Source organism: Symphalangus syndactylus, chromosome 14 (genome assembly GCF_028878055.3).
Source record: "Symphalangus syndactylus isolate Jambi chromosome 14, NHGRI_mSymSyn1-v2.1_pri, whole genome shotgun sequence".
In the NCBI taxonomy this organism is placed as follows: domain Eukaryota; kingdom Metazoa; phylum Chordata; class Mammalia; order Primates; family Hylobatidae; genus Symphalangus; species Symphalangus syndactylus.
The window spans coordinates 54492529-54516691 of record NC_072436.2 but is presented as its reverse complement, the minus strand read 5'-3'; the positions used below and the strand labels follow the sequence as shown (position 1 = coordinate 54516691).

At 45.8% G+C, this 24163-nt stretch overlaps 1 protein-coding gene across 15 annotated transcripts in view; it reads left to right on the top strand.

Annotated features, from left to right (window-relative positions):
• C14H2orf92 (chromosome 14 C2orf92 homolog) overlaps positions 1-19676 on the top strand; it is a 35033-nt gene extending 15357 nt beyond the window's left edge. For 6 of the 15 annotated variants that reach the window (XM_063616808.1, XM_063616810.1, XM_055241893.2 and 3 more), the window contains 5 exons: positions 4297-4395; positions 5638-5709; positions 15348-15458; positions 17783-17933; positions 19287-19676. In XM_063616808.1, the coding sequence (XP_063472878.1) occupies positions 4297-4395; positions 5638-5709; positions 15348-15458; positions 17783-17933; positions 19287-19344 (491 nt within the window). In that variant the 3' untranslated portion in view covers positions 19345-19676. The remainder of the gene's footprint in view (positions 1-4296; positions 4396-5637; positions 5710-15347; positions 15459-17782; positions 17934-19286) is intronic. The other 9 variants (XM_063616811.1, XM_063616813.1, XM_063616816.1 and 6 more) reach the window with 2 other exon arrangements.
• Positions 19677-24163: the final 4487 nt, after the last annotated feature.

Below are 24163 nucleotides of genomic sequence, written 5' to 3'. Positions count from 1 at the left end.
TGACCTTGAATTAGGCATGTGATGTTTTAAGTTTGACACCAAAAGCAGGCAAAAAGAGAAAAATAGCTAAATTGGACATCATCAAAATTAAAAACTGTTGTATATCAAAGGCATTTCTCCCACAGAATGAGAGAAAATGTTTGCAATTCACATATCTGATGAGGGATCAATATCCAGAAGACAAAGCAAACTCCTGTAACTTAACAACAAAACAAACAAACAACTCACTCCAAAAATGGGCAAATAACTTGAATAGCCATTTTCCAAAGAAGATATACAAATGGCCAATAAACACATAAAAAGATGCTCAACATCATTAGTCATTAGGGAAATGCAAAATATCACTATTCACACTTCTTAGGATGGCTTTTTTTAAATTATTTTTGAGACGGAGTCTTGCTCTGTCACCTGGGCTGGAGTGCAGTGGCACAATCTTGGCTCACTGCAAGCTCCACCTCTCGGGTTCATGCCATTCTCCTGCCTCAGCCTCCCGAGTAGCTGGGACTACAGGTGCCCACCACCATGCATGGCTAATTTTTTGTATTTTTAGTAGAGACAGCGTTTCACTGTGTTAGCCAGGATGGTCTCGATCTCCTGACCTCATGATCCACCCACCTCGGCCTCCCAAAGTGCTGGGATTACAGGTGTGAGCCACTGCACCTGGCCTAGAATGGCTGTTTTTTTTCTTTCTTTTTTTTTTTGAGACAAAGTCTCACTCTGTCGCCCAGGCTGGAGTGCAGCAGTGTGATCTCAGCTCACTGCAAACTCTGCCTCCCAGGTTCACGCCATTCTCCTGTCTCAGCCTCCTGAGTAGCTGGGACTACAGGCGCCTGCCACCACGCCCGGCTAATTTTTTGTATTTTTAGTAGAGACGGGGTTTCACTGTGTTAGCCAGGATGGTCTCGATCTCCTGACCTTGTGATCCGCCCAACTTGGCCTCCCAAATTGCTGGGATTACAGGCGTGAGCCACTGTGCCTGGCCTTTTTTTTTTTCCTTTTTTTGAGTCAAAGTCTTGTTCTGTCACCCAGGCTGGTGTGCAGTGGTGCAATCTCGGATTACTGCAACCTCCACCTCCCAAGTTCAAGCAATTCTCCTGCCTCAGCCTCCCTAGTAGCTGGGATTATAGGTGCCTGCCACCAAGCCTGGGTAATTTTTGCATTTTTAGTAGAGATGGGGTTTTGCCATGTGGGCCAGGCTGGTCATGAACTCCTGACCTGAAGTGATCTGCCCTCCTCGGCCTCCCAAAGTGCTGGGATTACAGGTGTGAGCCACCATGTCCAGCCAGAATGGCTATTTTTTTAAAAAGAAAAATAACAAATATTGGTGAGGATGAAGGAAATTGAAACCCTCATACATTGCCGGTGGGAAGATGTAAGATGTAAGATGGTGTAAGATGGTGTAGCTGCTACATGTCCATTTTGGGCTGTTATAACAGAATACCACAGCCTAGGTAATTTGTAATAAATTGAAATTTATTGGCTCACAATTCTGAAGGCTGGGGAGTCCAAGACTGAGGGGCCAGCATCTGGCAAGAACCTTCTTGCTGTATCATCATCCCATGGCGGAAAGCGGAAATGCCATAGAGGGTGAAAGAGAGAGCAAGGGAGGGCTGAACTTGTCCTTTTAAATGGTATGCACTCTTGTGATAACTAACCCATTCCTGTGATAACCATATTAACCTCTTAATGAGGGCACAATTTCCATGACCCAAACACCTCCATTAGGCCCTACCTCCTAACGTGATGACTACATTGGGAATCAAATTTCCAGCACATGAAATTTGAGGACACATTTAAACCGTAGCAATGGATATAGAGTTTCTGTTTCAGTTGATTTTTTTTTTCTTTTTTTTGAGATGGATTCTCATCCTGTCACCCAGGCTGGAGTGCAATGGCACGATATTGGCTCACTGCAACCCCTGTCTCCCCGGTTCAAGTGATTCTCTTGCCTCAGCCTCCCGAGTAACTGGGATTACAGGCATGCGCTACCATGCCTGGCTAATTTTTTGTATCTTTAGTAGAGATGGGTTTTCACCATGTTGGCCAGGCTGGTCTCGAACTCCTGACCTCATGATCTACCCACCTCGGCCTCCCAAAGTGCTGGGATTACAGGCGTGAGCCACTGTGCCTGGCCCTGTTTCAGTTGATTTAAAAGTTCTGGAGGCCAAGTGCCTCAATCCCAGCACTTTGGGAGGCCAAGGCAAGTGAATTGTTTGAGGTCAGAAGTTCAAGACCAGCCTGGCCAACACGGTGAAACGCTGTCTCTACTAAAAATTAAAAAAAAATTAGCTGGGTGTGGCGGCATGAACCTGTAGTCCCAGCTAGTTGGGAGACTGAGGTGGGAGGATCATTTGAGCCTGGCAGGCAGAGGTTGCAGTGAGCTGAGACTGCACCACTGCACTCCAGCCTGGAGTTCTGGAAATAAATAGTGGTGATGTTTACACAACACTGTGAATGTTTTGAATGCCCTTAATTGTACACTTAAATAGAGTAAAAATGGGCCAGGCATGGTGGCCTATGCATGTAATTTCAACACTTTGCAAGGCTGAGGTGGGAGGATCACTTGAGGCCAGGAGTTCCAGACCAGCCTAAGCAACATAGCGAGACTCTGTTTCTACAAAAAATTAAAAAAATAGCCTGATGTGGTAACACACGCCTGTAGTCTCAGCTACTCAGGAGGCTGAGGCGGGAAGATTGTTTGAGGCCAAGAGTTCAAGGCTGCAGTGAGCTATGATTACACCACTGTAGTTCAGCTTGGGTGACACAGTGAGACTTTGTCTTTAAATAAATAGCAGAAATGGAAATTTTATGTTAAGTGTATTTTACCACCACCACCACAACAACAAAGCAAAGCCAAGGCCCAGGGTAGTCCTCCTTAGCAGAGAGCTGAGACGGAGAAAAGGGTTCTGAACCACAGCTGTCTGCTGAAGGAAGCTGTTCAAATGCCAGTGAAGTCTGTCCTGAGGATGCCTGGGCTGTGCATCAGGAGTGAAGGTTGAGGGTCACCTTAGGTGTGAGAAGGAGCACGCGGGAGAATGGCGCTGATGCTTCCCCCTGGGTTAGGAGGCATTCGGATCACAGAGCGATGCCTGTTCATTCCTGCTTGCAAGGGAGCAGATCTCTCGACACCCGATGGGCCTCCATTCCGTTCCGGCAGCTGTCTGTGTCAGGAGCGCTGGGCTTGCTCCTCCCCATGAGAGCCATCACAGAGGCCTCGGGCAGTCTGAATAGACGACTGCCTGGCAGGTGACCAGGAGGGGAAGAACGAGCAGATGCAGCACTTTCAGTCCCCCTAGCTGTGCTCTCAGCACCTGCTGTCTAGGAGGCAGAAGCCTTGTTCTCGGCCTTGCAGATGACCCCAGCGTCTCTGAATTCGGCCCCATATGTGTAGGAGGGGAGTGATTGCATCTGAAGATGAGAGTCTGGTTGGGGGTTTGGGAAGCTCCCATCACCCCTCAAGAGCCCACTGACCAGCCCAGCTCACACCAGGTGGGCCTTGGCATTGGAGGCCACGGCTCAACTCTGCAGTTCCCTCTGGGCAGCATTTCCAGGGACTCGTAGGTCAGCACGGTCATCAAGGATGGGTGGTGAGAGCAGCTCCTCATTGTCCTGGTGACCCTGATGGTTCATTTTCTGGTGTCTCTGTGGTGGGCTTCTGTTACATCAAGCGAGTGGAAACCACCAAGGAGCAACAGCCCTGGAAATACACTGAGAATGCAGGATGAGTGGGGTTTGCGAGGACTGTTTTCTGGGACTTAGCAAGGAAAGCCTAGAGGAGAAAGTAAAACTGCTTCTTCCCAGGGAAGCCAGAAGCCTGAGAACTTAAAAGAGAAGAACTTAATATATTTCAAAAATGTAATCCTCAGGAATTAGCAACAGCTTTATAAAGAAAGAGCTTTCTGAGCTTTTAGAATCTGTTCTGATTCATCTGTGCCCCCACAAACTTTACCCTATTTTTATGAGTCATCTCGTGAACAGCCTCAAAGGTGCATCAGAATGACAACAGAAACAAGAAGAATTATTAGGGCAGTAAGTATCAGGAGATCTGGGGCCATATATCTTTAGCGGGCAGTGTTTACTGCCCAGGATGTCTCAGACAATCACAATTTTCCGGAAATGATTTAGGTAATTGGAGTTTTCCTTCCCAAGACAAGGCATTTTAGGGAATAACATCCCATATCCGTGGAGTTTGCGTCATGTATTCACTGTATTCATAGACTGCTTTAGGTACTTAGAGAGCAAAATGTATCAATCCTGCGTTGCTGTATTAACATGCCTTTGTTTTCTTCACTGGAGATGAAATTCTACTGCAGGTGTTTCCAAAGGTTCCATATGACCCATCATTTAACGAAACAACAGCAGTCAGATCCATTACAAAGACAGACATGAGAAAAGGCAAGTGTATGTCATTAACACAATAAGTGCACACATTTCTATAGGCCTATGTGTTGTCTTAAATGTGCTATACTATCATCCTAGCAGACTTTAAACCGACTACTGGTGGGGCAAAGCCAAATTGAGATATGAAGGGAACAACTGTCTGAAATCCTCTCTATAACCCTCCACCCGCTATGGAATCTGTGCTCCAAAGTGTGAATATCCCTGTATTTTGAGGTGATCCTTGATGTGCAGTGTTAGGCAGGTTCTGCCACCCTGGAGGCATTCAGAGGACAGAAACCTGATCTGCAAGTGGGGTTCCCCACTCCCGACAACAGGAGCCCCTAGCAGCATCCTAACTTTCAACCCAACACACGAATCCTTCTAAGTGCACAACATGGTTTGAGAGAGTTAGTGCAGTCATTAATACCCCATTCAGTGGATGATAAAACAAGACCAAAAAATGACTTACCTTAAGCACACCCATAGAAATGACACATGTGAAGAACACATTCTTTCCCCAAAGCAGCTTCATATTATGGGAAAAATTTAGCACTCTGAGAATTAAGATAGGTATTTGCTCACAGTAATAAGGATAGAATAGTATATTGGAAATCTGCCAGCTGTGGGTACAAGTGCCCCAGGCAGGGAGGGGGAATGGGCACTGTGTTGGTATTCTGCAGACAGATGTTTGCACCCCAATTCCTGAGGGTAGTTTCCCTGAGGGTAGCCCAGGACAACTGCCTGGGCATCTCTGCAATCAGCAGTGAGGTGGCACCTCTGTCTACATCGAGGCATTCACTTTCAAACACACATTTGCTCATACAAGTTGAGTTCTATATTAGCATTTCAACTTAAAAATGGAAAACAAGGCCAGGCGCGGTGGCTCACGCCTGTAATCCCAGCACTTTGGGAGGCCGAGGTGGGCGGATCACTTGAGGTCAAGAGTTTGAGACCAGCCTGACCAACATGGCGAAACCCTGTCTCTACTAAAAATACAAAAAATTAGCCAGCCATGGTGGCTCATGCCTGTAGTCCCAGCTACTTGGGAGGCTGAGACATGAGAATCACTTGGACCCGGGAGGCGGAGGTTGCAGTGAGCCGAGATCGTGCCACTGCACTCCAGCCGGGGTGACAGTGAGACTCTGTCTCAAAAGACAAAAAAAAAAAAAAGGAGTACGAACATGGGCCCAAGGTGCTTGCAAATGTATACTGATGACCCTTTTTCTTATTATTTTTTATTCATGTGTCTTATCAAAGGAACCAGTGTTGCTTGGAATTCTCCTAAACCAGAATATTTCCTTGGCAGTGTGGACAAAATTCCCAATAAAGGTAAATGCAAATGCATAAAATTGGAATTGGGAGTAGATAAATCGTTGTTCTTTTTCCTTTTTTTTTTTTGAGATGGAGTCTCACTCTGTCGCCCAGACTGGAGTGCAGCGGCGCAATCTCGGCTCACTGCAAACTCTGCCTCCCAGGTTCACGCCATTCTCCTGCCTCAGCCTCCAAGTAGCTGTAACTACGGGTGCCCGACACCACGCCTGGCTAATTTTTTTGTATTTTTTAGTAGATACAGGGTTTCACCGTGTTAGCCAGGATGGTCTCGATCTCCTGACCTCATGATCCACCCGCCTCAGCCTCCCAAAGTGCTGGGATGACAGGTGTGAGCCACCAGGCCTGGCCCTTCCTTTTCCTCTTACCTGACCTGAATTCAGAGCTGAGGGTCTGGCAGATGGTGCTCAGACTCTCTTGTAGAGAGTACAAGAGAGTACTTTTTTTTTTTTTTTTGAGACGGAGTCTCGCTTTGTTGCCCAGGCTGGAGTGCAGTGGCATGATCTTGGCTCATTGCAACCTCTGCCTCCTGGGTTCAAGCAATTCTCTGCCTCAGCCTCCCGAGTAGCTAGGACTACAGACATGCACCACCACACCCAGCTAATTTTTGTATTTTTAGTAGAGACGGGGTTTCAACATGTTGGCCAGGTTGGTCTTGAACTCCTGATTTTGTGATCCGCCCACCTTGGCCTCCCAAAGTGCTGGGATTACAGGTGTGAACCACCACGCCCAGCCACAAGAGTGTACTTGTACTTGGCTGTACAACGTGGGTGCTTCACCCTGAATTACAAAGAGTTCCCTAATCACTGGTAAGATTTATGATACCCATGGTTTCCCCAAATCCCACCCTGTGCGAGTCTGCTTCTGTGATATGTATAGCATGGAGGAGCAGATCAGAATGTTTATTCTCTGCAGGCAGACAGATGCCAGCCAGGAGGGAGAGAGAGCTGGCCGCAGATACCCGGTGCCTCCTCCCAAACTGACCTGGGCAGGTCCTTTCCCCGCTGGGGTGGTGGGGCTGGGCAGAGGCTGAGCACATTCCTGAGGAGCTGCCCCAGAGGAGGAATTCTCCCCTCCTCAGGAGTGTGGGAAAGCGCTGCCTCCAGCTAGGAGCAGAGGCTCATCTGAGCTATCTGATCATGCTGGAGGGAGATTGGCTCTGAAGACAGGATGAGCAGCTAGAATCCATGAAGCATTTCTCCCCTAGAAAGACTTAAAAGATTTAAAAGAAAAAAAAACAGGCCAAATAGGTCACTCTCCGAGCTGGTAAATATGTGGTCTTTCCTGGGTGCAGGATTATGAACCTGGCCAGGAGTTCCCAGGCCGCACCATGCATCAGCCGGAGGTCAGGGCTGGGGAATGGGAAGAGCTTATTAAAAATCCTTATTCCTGGCCGGGCGATGTGGCTCCCCTGAAGTCAGGAGTTCGAGACCAGCTACTCGGGAGGCTGAGGCAGGAGAATCGCTTGAACCCAGGAGGCAGAGGTTGCAGTGAGCCAAGATCGCACCACTGCATTCCAGCCGGGGCAACAAGAGCGATACTCCATGCTGGGATTACAGGTGTGAGCCACCGCGCCTGAAAATAGTATGTTTTCATGTCTTGTTGGACTAGTTCCCCTTTGCAGTTTTTGTTTTTTCATTGTTTTCCTGGCTATTTTTGCATGTTTGTTTTTCCATGTGAACTTTAACATCAACTTGTCGAACTTCATCAAAAGGCTATTGGTATTCTGATTGGCATTGCATCAAATTTATACCACAATATTCACTGTGGGAAAACAGATGTTAGGTCATCCTATGCTAGAAATGGGAATGCCTGTCCAGTTCTTCGAGTTTATTCTCAGTGTGTGTTAAAGTTTTCCTTACACAGATTTTTACATGTATCTTCTTAAGTTTATTCCTAAGTCACTTAATTTTCTGTGTTGCAATTGTAAAAGAGGGAGTTTCTCTATCATTATACCCTCTACCTACTTAATGTTTAGGTATAGGAAGGCTTGATTTTTGTATATTAATTTTATGTCCTATTGCCTTATTCAATTCTACATATACTGTTATAGTTTTACTTCCTTTTTTTTTTTTTTGAGATGGAGTCTCACTCTGTTGCCCAGGTTGGAGTGCAGTGGCATGATCTTGGCTCACTGCAACCTCCTCCTCCCAGGTTCATGTGATCCTCCTGCCTTAGCCTCCCAAGTAGCTGGGACTACAAGCATGTGCCACCATGCCCAGTTAATTTTTGAATTTTTATTAGAGACAGGGTTTCACCATGTTGGCCAGGCTGGCCTCCAACTCCTGACCTCAGGTGATCTGCCCGCCTTGGCCTCCCAAAGTGCTGGGATTACAGGCATGAGCCACCATGCCCAGCCAGTTTTACATCTTTACCTATTGTTATGCCTCTACCTGATTTATTTATCATGTTTAATTGCATTGCTAATACCTCTCGGATAATCTTTTTTTTTTTTTTTTTTTTTTTTTTTTTTGAGACAGAGTCTCGCTCTGTCACCCAGGCTGAAGTGCAGTGGCGCAATCTCGGCTCACCTTAAGCTCCGCCTCCCAGGTTCACGCCATTCTCCTGCCTCAGCCTCTCCAAGTAGCTGGGACTACAGGTGCCCGCCACCACGCCCGGCTAATTTTTTGTATTTTTTTTTTTTTTAGTAGAGATGGGGTTTCACCGTGGTCTCGATCTCCTGACCTCGTGATTCGCTCGCCTCGGCCTCCCAAAGTGCTGGGATTACAAGCGTGAGCCACCGCGCCTGGCCACCTCTAGGATAATCTTGAATGGTTGCTGGAGATATAGTGGGCATCCTGCTTTGTTCTTGCTCTTGGAGAAAATGCCTCTTGAGTTTCCTGATTAAGAGTCAGGTTATAGGACTAATATGAATAAGGGATTATCTATCTGTATATCTATCCTTCCATTTACACACATACATGTAAATATATATGCATACATATATTTATACTGAAAATGAGAATGTACCTGTCCAAAAAATACTTTTGGGTATTTTTTTCTGTTTCTATGAATTGAGTTACTTTAGACATCTCATGTAAGTTGAATCCTACAGTATTTGTCTTTTTGTGATTGGTTTAGTTCACGTAGTATAATGTCCTCAAGGTTAATCCATGTTGTAGCATATGACAGAATTTCCTTTATTTTATTTATTTATTTATTTATTTTTTGAGACAGAGTCTCGTGCTGTTGCCCAGGCTGGAGTGCAGTGGCACGATCTCGGCTCACTGCAAGCTCCACCTCCTGGGTTCACGCCATTCTCCTGCCTCAGCCTCCTGAGTAGCTGGGACTACAGGTGCCCGCCACCAGGCCTGGCTAATTTTTTTTGTATTTTTATTAGAGACGGAGTTTCACCGTGTTAGCCAGGATGGTCTCGATCTCCTGACCTTGTGATCCACCCGCCTCAGCCTCCCAAAGTGCTGGGATTACAGGCATGAGCCACTGTGCCTGGCCCAGAATTTCCTTTCTTTTTAAGGCTGAATAATATTCTATTGCATGTATATACCATATTTTCTTTATCCATTTATCTGTTGTTGGACACTTGGGTTGCTCTCATGTCTTGGCTATTGTAAATAATGCTGCAATGACTATGGGTATGCAAATATCTCCAAGATCCTGTTTTCAGTTCTTTAGGATATATATCCAGAAGTAGGATTGTGGGGTCATATGGTAAATCTATCTTTAATTTTTTGAGGAACCTCCATATTGTTTCCATAGCAGCTACACTGTTTTACAATCCCACCAATATGTGCAAGAGTTCCCATTTCTTCACATCCTTACTAACATTTGTTATTACATATTTGCTTGAGTATTTAAAAAATCAGGAATGGGTATTGAATTTTTGGAACTAATCATATGATTATTTTCCTTAAGTCTATTAAGATTATATATATGATAATAATGAATTTCCTAGTGTCAAACCAACCTTGCATTCCTAGAACAAATTCTATTTGGTCATAGTGAGGCTTGGAGAGTCCAGTCACTGCTCAGGAATCTTGGGCCTGTGCCCAGCTTTTTCCCTGCTTCAGCACATCTGTGCTGTCATTCAGACTGGCAGGGGATTGGAAGGAGCCTTGGGGTTCCTTTAGCCACCAAGAAAGCAGCAGGTCCTTGTGTAGATATGTAGACTGAGCCATGATTTATAACTTTTAATGATTGGTACATATGACAGATGTTTCTCCGTTTGTATTCTTTTTCAATTTTTAAAAATTATTATAGTATACACATAATATGAAATTTACCTTCTTAACCATTTTTAAGGGCACAGTTCAGTGGTATTAAATACATTCATAAAGTTGTACAACCATCACCAGCATTCATCTCCAGAACTCTTTTCATCCTATAAAACCAAAATTCTATACCTATTAAATAATAACCATCCATTCCCCCATCTCTGCATCCCCTGGCAACCACCGTTCTACTTTCTGTATGATTTTGACTACTCTAAATATCTCACATAAGTACAATCATACAGTATTTGTCTTTTTGTTACTGACATTTCATTTTGCGTAACGTCCTCAAGGTTCATCCATGTTGTGGCATATTTCAGAATGTCCTTTCTTTTTTTTTGAGACAGAGTCTTGCTCTGTCGCCCAGGCTGGAGTGCAGTGGCGCAATCTTGGCTCACTGCAACCTCCGCCTCCCGGGTTCATGCCATTCTTCTGCCTCAGCCTCCTGAGTAGCTGGGACTACAGGCGCCCGCCACCACGCCCGGCTAATTTTTTTTTTTTTTTTTGAGACGGAGTCTCACTCTTTCACCCAGGCTGGGGTGCAGTGGCGCAATCTCAGCTCACTGCAGGCTCCGCCCCCCGGGGTTCATGCCATTCTCCTGCCTCAGCCTCCTGCATAGCTGGGACTACAGGCACCCGCCACCTCACCTGGCTAATTTTTTTGTATTTTTAGTAGAGACAGGGTTTCACTGTGTTAGCCAGGATGGTCTTGATCTCTTGACCTCGTGATCCACCCACCTCGGCCTCCCAAAGTGCTGGGATTACAGGCGTGAGCCACTGTGCCTGGCTAATTTTTTTTTTTTTTTTTGTATTTTTAGTAGAGACGGGATTTCACAGTGTTAGCCAGGATGGTCTCGATCTCCTGACCTTGTGATCCGCCCCCCTTGGCCTCCCAAAGTGCTGGGATTACAGGCGTGATAATCTCAGCCCAGAATGTCCTTTCTTTTTGAGGCCGAGTAATATTCCATTGTATATATCTACCATGTTTTGTTTACTCACTTATCCCTTGATGGATTTGGGTTGTTTCCACATTTTAGCCTTGTGAATAGTCCTGTTATGAACGTGGATGTACAAATAATTCTTTGAGACCCTGCTTTCAGTTATTTTGGGTATATACTCAGAAGTGAAATTGCTGGATGATATGGTGATTTTGGTTTTAATTTTCTGAGGAACCGCCATACTGTTTCCCATCGTGGTGGTACCGTTTACATTCCTACCAACAGCATACAAGGGTTCCAGTTTCTTCACATCCTTGCCAATTCCCTAATGATAGTGATGTTGAGCATCTTTTCAAGTACTATTGGCCATTTGTATATCTTCTTTGGAAAAATATCTATTCAAGTTCTTTGCCCTTTTTGAATCCGTTGTTTGTATTTTTGTATTTTGTTGGGTGTCAGGAGTTCTCTCTATAGTCTGGGTATCACTCCCTTATCAGATAAACAATTTGCAAAGGTTTTTTTCCCATCCTGGGTGGGGTACCTTTTTATTCTGTTGACACTGTCTTTTGATGCACAAAATTTTAAAATTTGCATAAAGTCCAATTTGTCTATGTTTTCTTTGGTGGCCTGTGCCTTTGGTATCAAACTCAAGAAATAATTTCCGAATCCAATGTCATGAAGTTTCTGCCCTATGTTTTCCTCTAAAAGTTTTTATAGTTTTAGGTATTACATTTAGGTCTTTGGTCCATTGTGAGTTAATTTTTGTTTATGGTGTTGGGTAAGGATCTAACGTTATTGTTTCGCATATGATATCCTGTTTTCCTAGCACCATTTGTTAACCTATTAAAATTCTTGTGCTGGTTTTTGCAAATGTTAGGTGTGGTCTGCCCAGGAATGTATATTACAGTGCCAAGATACCTCAGCCCCTGAATAATGTACCTTCACCCTTGAATAAGAAAATGCCCCTGAATAATTTACCTTCACCCCTGAATAATCATTGTTTAAGTAAAATCAAATTATATACTTGGGGAATAGAAAGCCTACTATCTAGCTTGATCTTTTGATTTCTAAAACTGTTTCTTCGGTCAATTGCTCTAACATAATTTTACTTTCAAATCTTTATTTTTCCTTCAGGAGGAGCCAGAACATTTTTTCTTTTATTTTCTTTCTTTTTTTTTTTTTTTTTTTTTTTTGAGATGGAATCTCACTCTGTCATCCAGGCTGGAGTGCAGTGGCGCAATCTCAGCTCATTGCAACCTCTGCCTCCCAAGTTCAAGCGATTCTCCTGTCTCAGCCTCCCGAGTAGCTGGGACTACAGGCACGCACCACCATGCCCGGCAGTCTTGGCTAGCAAGACAGGTTTAGCAGGGTAGTTCTGGCTCAGAGTCCCCCATGAGGTTGTAGTCAAGATTCTTCCAGATTCATTCTCTCACTCAAGACCTAACTGCTGATCTCTCCTACCCAGTGGGAAGCACTGTGCTGGAAGCTAGAGAGCTCAGTGAGGCATTCTTGTCCTCCAAGAGCTCACAGCTCTTAGGAGAGTCAATCTAATCAATAAATAACTATTAGATACAAACATGCTAACATTGAAGGTCTTTAAAAAGTGCTTATGTTGTAATTGCACGGAGTTCTGGGAGAACAAGAGGCTGATCTCCTTGATAGGGTTTTTCCAAGTAGGAAGAGTGAGGGAAGAAGAGGCCTGAGAAGAACCGTAGGCAGTGACAAAGCTCATGTCCGCCAGCTGAGGGGGCTGATCAGATCCATCTTCAGAGAGTGGGAGCTGCTCTCAGGCTACTCTGCAGGGACAGTAAATTCCAGACCACACTGTCTGCACCTCCTCCTTGGCAGCAGTGACCATTCAAAAAAAGAAAAAAAGGCTGGGTGTGGTGCCTCACGCCTGTAATCCCAGCACTTGGGAGGCCGAGGCAGGTGGATCACCTGAGGTCAGGAGTTCGAGATTAGCCTGGCCAACATGGTGAAACCTCATCTCTACTAAAAATACAAATAATTAGCTGGGTGTAGTGGTGTATCCCTGTAATCCCAGCTACTCGGGAGGCTCAGGCAGGAAAATCGCTTGAACCCGGGAGGCAGAGGTTGCGGTGAGCTGAGATGGTGGCACTGTACTCCAGCCTGGGGGACAGAGACTCCGTCTCCAAAAAAAAAAAAAAAAAAAAAAAAAAGCCAATGGTCGAAAACATCTCGATAGGAAGAGGAGTGGGGAAATGACCATTCTGAGAAGTGAAGTGTCTTTTAAAAGGTGTGCCCAGGTCTGTGGACAGCAGCTGTAGCTACTGATGATCGTAGGTCCACTGAATGGAACATAGCATCAGTCCTAGCAATAACGTGCTATTAACATGTAATCAAAGGCTCATGTCAATATTAGAGTCTCCAAAACACAGAGGATTATGAAGATGAAAGACTTCAACTTTTCCTTGAGCACAAAGTCAGAGTTTCTTTGTTCTGCACTCCTTTAAGAAGGTTTTTACCAAGCCCAGCACATGCTTGATTGGCAGCTTGGGTTGAGCCTACACCATGGAAGGACGGGAGAATTGCTCTTGTAATGGGAGGCTGCTCCTGTCATAGTTAATAGTTCTAAAGTTGGAAAGAAGTCTGGAAATGAAACTGTGTTGGTCAAAAATTTGATAATTGTGCTTATTTTTTCCCACAAAAAAATAATCCAACAAATGATCAAACACAAACCATCAAACATAAAAGACGCCTTCAGAGTCTTCAAAGAACCTTAGGTAAATGAAAACTTACGTCCATACTGACGATAAGAATAGGCAGTGGCTCTTAATTCTGTCTTTTGCCTCCGGTAGAGAGAGTGAAAATGTGTTCCCGTGTCAGGTCTACCATTGCTGCAGCTCTGTGGAAGAGCAAGCCAAGCGCGCCCCCTAGTGGATAACTCCATGCTCGCCAGGGCTTTCTGTCTGTGGCTGTTAATCTGATTCGGATTTGACATGTTGCATTTCAAAAGTCAAGTTAATTATCAGTCTTATTAAATTGGGAGATTTCCTCTCTTTTCTAAGCCAGGTTGAATAAGGAACAAATTTCTCTCTTTTCTTTCCAGGAATAACTAGAACTTCATGAGACTGTTATCAGACACCCACATGATAGTCTTAATCATATTGTGATAATTTTCTGTTATTTTATTTTATTGTTTAATTTTATTATTCTTTTGAGACAGGGTCTCGCTCTGTTACCTGGGCTGGAGTTCAGAGGTGTGATTATAGCTCTCTGCAGCCTTGATCTCCCGAGTTCAAGCCATCTGCCTACTTCAGCCTTTCTAGTAGCTGGGACTACAGGTGTGCGCCACCGTGCCCGGCTAATTTTTTTTTTTTTTTTTTTTTTTTTTGATTTTTAGTAGAGATGAAGTCTTGCTATGTTGCCCAGGCTGGTCGCAAACTCTTATTGCGATAATTCTCTATCTCTCTGTGAACAAGGCCAAGGAAGGTTTACCAAACCCATCCAAAGCTGCCCCGCCCCCACTTCCAGCTCTTGGAGGTCTCCCATCTGGGGCTGGGGGCTCCAGCCTGCTTTGAAGTCTTCTGGGGTGTGAGATTCATTACTTCTCATCCTTTCCCATTCACTCTTTGATAGCTCATGTTCTAACTGCTAAACAGTCCAAACAGATTTCCCTGGAGCGCCTGCCCATTGGTTCTAGTTTGTTCCCCAGAGCTTCTCAAAACATCTCTCAGCCTTTTCCCAGGCCATCCTGCATCTGGCGAAGACATGCAGGCCATGCTGGCCTCCCAATTTTCTCCAAGCTAAACTCAGGCCCTTTGACAGGTCCCATATGCAAACGAGTCAGGCACTAAAGGGCAGAGCTAGGATGCAAATATTTCTCATTTTCGACTGTCTTCTTTCTATTAAACTATTCTGTAATCCCTCAACCAATACCTGAATATTTCAGTGTGGTTAATTTTCCTATCTTGTCCTCACAACTCAAGAAAATTTTTATAGTACTTTGTGTTTTAAAAATTATTTTCGTGAACATTGTACAATCTGTGAAGTAGGTCTTATTATCTCTATTTTATGCAAGTGGAGAAGTAGGCTGGGGCTTAGAGAGGTTCTCTAAGTATGGTCCTCTACCCACAGAAGCAGCGTCTTTCAGGATCTGTGAGACACACACATTCCCAGGCCTACCCCAGACCTATGGAATCAGAAACTCTGGGGTGGAGCTTGGGAATTTGTGTTTTTATAAGCCCTCCCAGTGTGATTCAAATGCACACTCAAGTGTAAGAAATGCTGCCTCAGCTATGGGTGGGTTGTCCAGGAATTTGTTAGATTTTTAAAAAAGTAAACAAAAACAATAAAACACCAAAACACTGAGGTTCTGTAGGACATTTAGACCTTTCCAAGTCCTCCCTAACTCCTCACTTTGAGTCTAAAAGAAGCTACTTTTATCATAAACGCTGAACTAATCACAGGCCATGGTTGTTTGTAGATGAACACACTTTCTCTTTTGTAGATCACCTTTCAGAGGAGAAGAGGTTTAAAGAATCCCCTCTGTCCGACAGGGATTTAAGAGAGCAGTTAACTACTGTAGATAAAGAAACACCTCAAGGAGCAGCTAAACCAGGTGGGAATCTATATGGCATATACACTAAGTATGATGCTTAAATACGGACAACTTCTGAATGTGTCTTTGCCTTTCATGGTATTTTAACTGACATCTTTAATTCATCCGCAAAAGTGAATTAAATCTGCAGTGAATACAATCTGCAGTTAAAATTTATGAATTAGACCAACTCCAGAGGCCGGGCACGGTGGCTCACGCCTGTAATCCCAGCACTTTGGGAGGTCAAGGTGGGCGGATCACCTGAGGCCAGGAGTTCGAGACTACCCTGGCCAACATGGTAAAACCCCGTCTCTACTAAAAATACAAAAGAAAAAATTATCTGGGCGTGGTGGCGGGTGCCTGTAATCCCAGCTATTCGGGAGGCTGAGCCAGTTCAAAATCACTTGAACCCAGTAGGTGGAGGCTGCGGTGAGCTGAGATTGCACCATTGCACTCCAGCCTGGGCAACAGGAGCGAGACTCCATCTAAAAATAAATAAATAAGTAAAAAAAGGAAAAACCCAACTCCAGGAATTTCACCACTCTTCCAAAAAGATGCTACTTTTATATTGTTTCTGCACAGCCAGGGCTTCACCCTGGCTCATCCCTGAGCCCAGACCTGTTTAGAGTGGGCAGAAACTCACCCATGCTGGTACCAAGCACAGTACACCCCTCCACACTGCCACTCCCTGTCAAAATTATACCTGGTTGTCACTTCCTAATGCTTAGAAATTAAATGCCAAATTATTCCAGCAGAGCTTTAGAGCTGCTGGATACGCTGCCTCTTGGCATAGCATAGCTGAAGGTGGGAGGCTGGACATGCCCTGTTTTCTCCCCATCACCCAAGAAGACCCTTGCTCAGCACTCCCCTGTCTACATCACCGGCTGCCCTGGACAGCTCTCCACACGAAACCAGCCGATACCTGGGATCGCACCTCCATGCCTGATTTCCCTGAGGTCTTTTTCTTTTTTGGTCACATTATAAATGGGGTGGCAGAAGCTCTAGGAGACACTGATGTCGGCTGAGATCTCCTTCCTTTGAGGTCTAGCTAAGGCTGCTGTGTTTTCTCCAGCCTGTGCTCAGCAGTATTCCCATCCACTCTCACAACTTCTGTAAGTCCTCAGAGGGGCTCAGGGGCTCAGGAGCTCAGGATCATCTGTGGCCTTGTGTTTGCCTCGTGCTGATGCAGACGTGAAATCTCCCAAACCTACACACACGAGGCGGATTGTGTATGCAGTACGACTTCCTGAGGCCAGGGGGCAGAGGAGGGGCAGCAGAGAAGAGGTTGTATCACTGCCCTGTGGAAAGCTGCAAACGGAGTATTTGCCTCCATTGTTCTTTTTTTTTTTTTTTTTTTTTTTTTGAGACAGAGTCTCGCTCTATCGCCCGGGCTGGAGTGCAGTGGCGCAATCTCGGCTCACTGCAAGCTCCGCCTCCCGGGTTCACGCCATTCTCCTGCCTCAGCCTCCGAGTAGCTGGGACTACAGGCGCCCGCCACCGCGCCCGGCTAATTTTTTGTATTTTTTAGTAGAGACGGGGTTTCACCGTGGTCTCGATCTCCTGACCTCGTGATCCGCCCGCCTCGGCCTCCCAAAGTGCTGGGATTACAAGCGTGAGCCACCGCGCCCGGCCGCCTCCATTGTTCTTAAAAGCCTTTGCAATAGGATTTCCCAGCCTCCTCTAGTGCCCCTGCCTCCTATCACCCATCTGAGCTCTGCTCTGTTCTCTTGACCGCCTACAAATTGGTCTGTGGAACTTTCTTTCTGGCTGCTTTGTTGCATGCCAGCCCATACCCTCAGTGTCTCATCTCCACCCCCCAAAAGCATCTCATCTTATCGCCAAATAGCAGATGAATGCATTTCCCCAAACAGCCAGTTCCTTCCCAAGAGGACTTCTGGAACCAGTGGCTAAGATGCCAAGGTTTTTTTTTTTTTTTTCTGAGACGGAGTCTCGCTCTGTCGCCCAGGCTGGAGTGCAGTGGCGCAATCTCGGCTCACTGCAAGCTCTGCCTCCCGGGTTCACACCATTCTCCTGCCTCAGCCTCCCGAGTAGCTGGGACTACAGGCATCCGCCACTGCACCTGGTTAATTTTTTGTGTGTTTTTAGTAGAGACGGGGTTTCACCGTGTTAGCCAGGATGGTCTTGATCTCCTGACCTCGTGATCCGCCTGCCTCGGCCTCCCAAAGGGCTGGGATTACAGGCGTGAGCCACCGTGCCCGGCCAAGATGTCAAGGTTTTTATTCTGTTATGAATGGAATGAACAGGTGTCCCTTGCAGGCTTAGTCCTGGTTGTGGGTAGCCTGGCGGGTATCTCTGTTCACTCTGCGCTGTGTCTTCTCATTTAGATGCTCACTTTAGGACTATGTCCTGCGGGCAACTTTTGCACTTCCTGCAGAGGAACACCATCATCGCCGCCGTCTCAGGGGTGGCCATCCTCATGGCCACTGTGCTGTTGCTGCTTGGGTTGGCCTCATACATCAGGAAGAAACAGCCTTCGTGAGTGGTGCTGGCATGGCCTTCCTTCCAAGAACCCACGGGTGTTAGAACTCACGCTGCCCCCAGGGCTTCTTGCTGATCCGGTTTAGGAGGACGGCAGAAGCTGCAAGCCTGGTTGTGCCTCAGCATCCCCTGGCCTGCTCTGTCAAAGCACACAGGACCTGGGCCATGGGTTTTAGGCACAGCCTGGGTGATTCTGATGCACAGCCGGGTTTGGGGATCCCTGGGTGGGCCAGGGTTGCCTCTCAGGGCCACTGTGGTTAGGCCAGACCTGTCCCCATATTGAGGGCTCTGGCTGAAAGATTGGTAAATAGGAATATGGATTTACAAAAGAAAGGAAAAACACAAATCTAAGAGGGTGAGGAGGGCTGAAGCCACGACGGAGAGTGAAAGCAGGGCTGGTATTCAGCTCATTCACATTGGCACAGCTGCCCTGCTTGTTAGAATACTGAAAGCCTTCCCCGAGCTTCCCACTGACCTCCTGATCTTCTCTGTGATCCTGCAAATGAAGGATTAGTGCCTGGCCCAGCCGTGGCCCTCCAAGGCTCTGCTTCAGTGATGCTCATTTTGACTGGTCAGTGCCTGTCTACACCAGTTGTTAAATATTTTGGTTAGGCCTCTAGATGAGGGGGCTCAGGCACAGAGGCACTCACCACGAGCAGGCGCTAGAAAGCAAATGGTTTGCACCACGATGTGTATGCGTAGCTGCATTTTGAAATTACATGCTTCTTGCTGTATCCCCAGGGACACATATTCCTGACCACAGAAGGAAGAGCAGCTCCCCACAGCCCCTCAGTCCTGCCTGACACTGCACTGAATGCTCAGCTTGCCCCTAGAGCAATGGGGTGGAAGCGTGTGATGAGGGAAAGTGTCCATCCCCACCCCTACCCACCCTCTGACTCCAGAGGTAGCAGTGTTTGAATTTCCCCACAAGAGTGGCATTGCTTTCTCTCCATGCCAAGGCTCCTGGGACTGGTGACCCATTCAGGCCACCTCCCCCCACCCCCACCTCCAGCGTCCTCTTCCTACCAAGGCTCAGCCATTGGACCTGCCATTTTCCCTCCATGCCCCTCGAGATGCCAGCAGAAGTGGTCAGAACTGTGGCCCCCTCCCATAGGGACCGGTCAAAGCTGTGGGTGGCCTGAGTTAGTTAAGAGACACTGGGGGGAAGGCAGTATCCCAGAGGCTCTGTACTGCCCAGAGGCAAAAAGAATTTCACAGATGACAAACCTTACTGATGGGAAGCAGAATCCTCACCCTGGGAAGCATCAGCCTCCACCACTGCCCAGCGAGTAGACAGCAGGACTCCTGTGCGCTGAGCTGAGCACTGTGGGTTTTGTTGTTTTGTTTTAGATCTCCTCCGGCAAACACGACATATAATATTTTTATAATGGATGGAAAGACATGGTGACAAAATTCTGAAGAAAAAAATTTCACAAAATATGCAAAAAAACAGAAACAGTTGAAGAGCGGCTCCTGTGTCTAAGCCAGGTCGTGGGGCAGTCAAACCAGGACTTGAAACCACGATGCGAGGACATTCTCCATCCACACACCCCAGGGAGGCAATTCCATTTCTGCTCGGGAGGTGTATTCTACGAAAACATCTGCTTCCCATCCCAATTTGAATGGACCAAGAAAAACTGCTTTACCATAGGACACTTGTGGCAATATGGCATCGATGGCCGGCGTCGGCGAACCCAACAGACTATGGACTTATCGTTTAATAAAGCATTGATTCATTTATTCAGTCATTCATTGAACAGATATTAATAGACCACCTCACATGCTGACAATATCAAAATACAATGAGGATACTAAGAGTGACCCAGGCATGCATTCTGTCCCGAGCAAGATCACAGTCCAGGGTGTGAACACAACCATACTAAATAGCTTTTATGGGAGGTGGGAGTACAGAAAGTATTATATCTGCAAAGAAACTGCTAAGAATTGTGGGAGCTCCCCAGGAGGTGATTTCCTGCTTGCATGACCAGGAAAAAGAAATGGGGTAATTCGGAGTGTCATGAAGTGGGGTTATTTATTTCTTTATTGAGTCGGAGTCTTGCTCTGTCGCCCACGCTGGAGTGCAGTGGCGTGATCTCGGCTCACTGCAGCCTCTGCCTCTGGGTCCAAGTGGTTCTTCTGCCTCAGCTTCCTGAGTAGCTGGGGTGACAGGTACGTGCCACCATGCCTGGCTAATCTGTATTTTTAGTAGAGATGGGGTTTCACCGTGTTAGCCAGGATGGTCTCGATCTCCTGACCTCGTGATCCGCCCACTTCGGCCTCACACAGTACCAGTATTACAGGTGTGAGCCACTGCACCTGGCTGAAGTGGGGTCATTTATAAAGCTATGATCAAGGTTAAGGGAAACTGATGAAGAGTGTGGTGAGGCATCCTGGAGCGAGCGGGAGTAGGAGCTGATACCATTAGGGGAGGGGCAGGTACGAAAATCTAGAGAACTCAGAGCCTCTGACAGGCTGTAACCTTTGGTGGAGGAACAGGGACACCCTGGAACCACCCAACAGGGAGAGATCAGGGCGATGAACACCCTGAACACCTGCTCCTGGCACCCTTCAATCTCCTACAGGTGGCTTCCATTGGCCGTATGTATGGCCACTTACCAGGGTGACTTTCCTCAATGCAGTCACCGTGGTAGCCATAGTCCCCTTGGGGAAGGCTGAGAGAAAGGTAAACAGTGTGCATTTTGACAGTGTAGTGTGGCTCTTCCTCAAGGAGATCCAACCTCCCCATTCAGTGGGTTTGGGGTATATAAACTAGCTCGTGTTTGGGAAATAATTGAGAGACTGTTACTCTCTATTTTGGTAATTCAAGTTAGACTTTATACAACATGGAACTCTACTTGCACAGATCAAGTAAGAGTTTAGTAGATTCCTTATCTATTTCTTTTCTAGGGACATCATAATCAACTAGCCAGTGCCGAAGGTCCCTATGAGTTCGACTATGCTGGTTAATGAATGTTTTGACACCACTGTTCATAACAGCAACCATATCCACCTTGCCTTTGACAATAAGTATGGCCACTTAGACTTTACTATCCTGGGATCCAACTATCTGCATTGCATTCTGGGATCCCAGTTTGATAGTAGCAGTTCCCATAGTCATTTCTGACCTGCAGAAAGGAATGACTACAGAGCTCTCAAGGATTCTGGAGCCCCCCTCACAAATTTATTTCTCATAGTCATGATAAAAGGTGTATTGTCTGGACCCTTCCAGGGTGGGTGAACAGGTCTTACATGATAAATCCACTCTAATATTCCAGACTCCTTAAGCCTTTGGGTCCCTTCCTCTACAGTATAAGAAGAGAGTTCTGGCATTTCAACTTCATTTACTGTGGGTTATCTTCGGACTCATGTTTCAGCTAACCAACCAAATGGAGCCCTTTCTAATCCCTCCAGCTAAAACATGGAGCCCAGAACCTCTGCTCAATGGGCTCATACCAATAAATTCAGCCTGATACAATGCTATGTTCCTTCCATCATTACCCCACATCCTTCTATCTATGTCTATGCACATTCCCCACATTTACGTCTGTATACATTAGAAAAATCACGCAATTCTTTCAGTGTGTGGTGTACCTTTTGTTGTATGGGTTGCTTTATTCCTCACTCTTTGGGACCTGCTGGAACTTAAGTCTAGTTATAGGTCTAGAAGCAAAGAGGAGTGGTAGAAGTGGGTACTGAGGAGAATTGGTGGGGTCTTGTTAGAGGACCTTAGGAGAGGCCATTACAGAGTTCTATGGAAAAATCAGGGTTAACCTCCTCAGAGAGGGTGGAAAGGCTTCTATTGGCAAACAAGACTAAGCAGAATTTAGAGACTTGATACCCCCAGCTTCACTGGGATCTTCCCATATGTCCCCATTCTAGTTTTTTAGGGTACTATTCCTTTTCAATCAGTTCTCTCACTTTAACACAAGACCAGTCTGCAAGGCTAGGCATTCAGGTGCATTGCAATTCAGTCACTTTGGGTTTGGTTTTCAGAAATCTCAGTCCTGCAGCTACAGGAGATAAGGATTTCTTTCAGGACAGACATAGAAGCTGAAGATGTCTTTTTCTTTTTCTGTTTTTTTTTTTTTTTTTTTTTTTTTTTTTTTTTTTTTTTTTTTTTTTGACAGAGTCTCACTGTGTCGCCAGGCTGGAGTGCAGTGGCGTGATCTCGGCTTGCTGCAACCTCTGCCTCCCAGGTTCAAGCAATTCTCCTGCCTCAGCCTCCTGAGTAGCTGGGACTACAGGCACTTGCCACCACACCTGGCTAATTTTTGTATTTTTAGTAGAGACAAGGTTTCACCATGTTGGCCAGGATGGTCCTGATCTCTTGACCTTGTGATCTGCCCGTCTTGGCCTCCCAATTTTTTTTTTTTTTTTTTTGAGACAAGGTCTCGCTCTGTTGTCCAGGCTGGAGTGCAGTGTAGTGATCTTGGCTCACTGCAACCTCCGCCTCCCGGGTTCAAGCCATTCTCCTGTCTCAGCCTCCTGAGTAGCTGGGATTATAGGTGCATGCCACCACACCCAGCTAATTTTTGTATTTTTAGTTGAGATGGGGTTTCACCATGTTGGCCAGGCTGCTCTCAAACTCCTGACCTAGATGATCCCCCCACCTCAGCCTCTCAAAGTGCTGGGATTACAGGCATGAGCCACCATGCCCGGCCCATAGAAGCTTTCAGTTCATTTATGCAGATTTTAAGATGGGAATTTGAAAGCCTAAACTCATCCCTTTCTTTCCCCACTTTCTCCAGCAACCAGCCAATATTATACTCCTCAGTTTAACTAAAATGTTCTCAGGTATCATCAAACACATGGGCACCCAGAACTTGCCTTTTATATGTGTTTGATTGAGAGTATCCAATGGTAATATGTTGTATATCTCTATTGCCACATCATGCCATGGAGTACCTAAATACCCTCTTGGCCACTGGAAATAGATTTAAGATTCTGTTCCTCTCTTCTAGTACCAAAATTTGGATGAGTCAGGGTCCCATGAGAGAAGCAGAACTAGTAGGAGGATATATAGAGTACTAAGAGATTTTTTTAACTTTTAATTTTTGTGGGTACATAGTAGGTGTATGCATTTATGGGGTACACGAGATATTTTGATACAGGCATGCCATGCATAATAATCACGTCAGGGTGAATGGAGTATCCAACACCTGGTGCATTTATCCTTCATGTTATAAACAATCCAATTATATTATTTTAGTTATTTTTAAGGTGCAATTAAATTATTATTGACTGTGGTCACCCTACTGTGCTATCAAATACTAGGTCTTATTCATTCTTTTATTTTTTGTACCCATTAACCATCCTTATATCTCCCCCACCCCCACTACTCTTCCCAGGCTCTGGTAACCATCCTTCTACTCTCTATCTCCGTGAATTCAATTGTTTTGATTCTTAGCTCTCAGAAATGATGAGAGCGTGCAAAGTTTGTCTTTCTGTGCCTGGCTTATTTCACTCAACATAATGACTTCCAGTTCCACTATGTTGGTGCAAATGACCATTTTTTGAATGGCTGAATAGTACTCCATTGTGTAAATGTACACATTTCCTTCATCCATTCATCTGTTGATAGACTGTTAGGTTGTTTCCAGATATTGGCTATTGTGAATAGTGCCGCAATAAGCATGAGAGTGCAGATATCTCTTTGATACACTGATTTCCCTTCTTTTGAGTATATACACAGCAGTGGGATTGCTGGATTGTATGGTAGCTCTATTTTTAGTTTTTTGAGGAACCTCCAAACTGTTCTCCATAGTGGTTGTACTAACATTCATTCCATACATTAGCAACAAGGTATGAGAGTTCGCTTTTCTCCACATCCTCGCCAGCATTTGTTATTGCCTGTCTACTGGATATAAGGGACAATTCTTTCCTAGAGCCTCTGAGGGGCCTGTATCCCTGCTAACACCTCGGTTTCAGACTCTGGCCTCCAGAATGTGACAGAATAAATTTTTGCTGTTTTAAGCCACCCGGTTTGTGGTGATTTGTTATGGCAGCCCTGGGAAATGAATACATGGCCACACAATCTTTTTCTGATACTTTGAGTCTTGAGAGTACGTGAGATTGATTGGGCTGGGCCCAGGGCCACTGCAAGGCATGGGAGAGTGTGTTTAGGGAATCAAGGGACATGGGTCATGGCCCTGGTGCTTGTGGTCAGCAGGTTCGCAGGTTCCTGGGGGCAACTGTTGGGTCTGAAGGGTTCCTGGCTACCTTCTCCA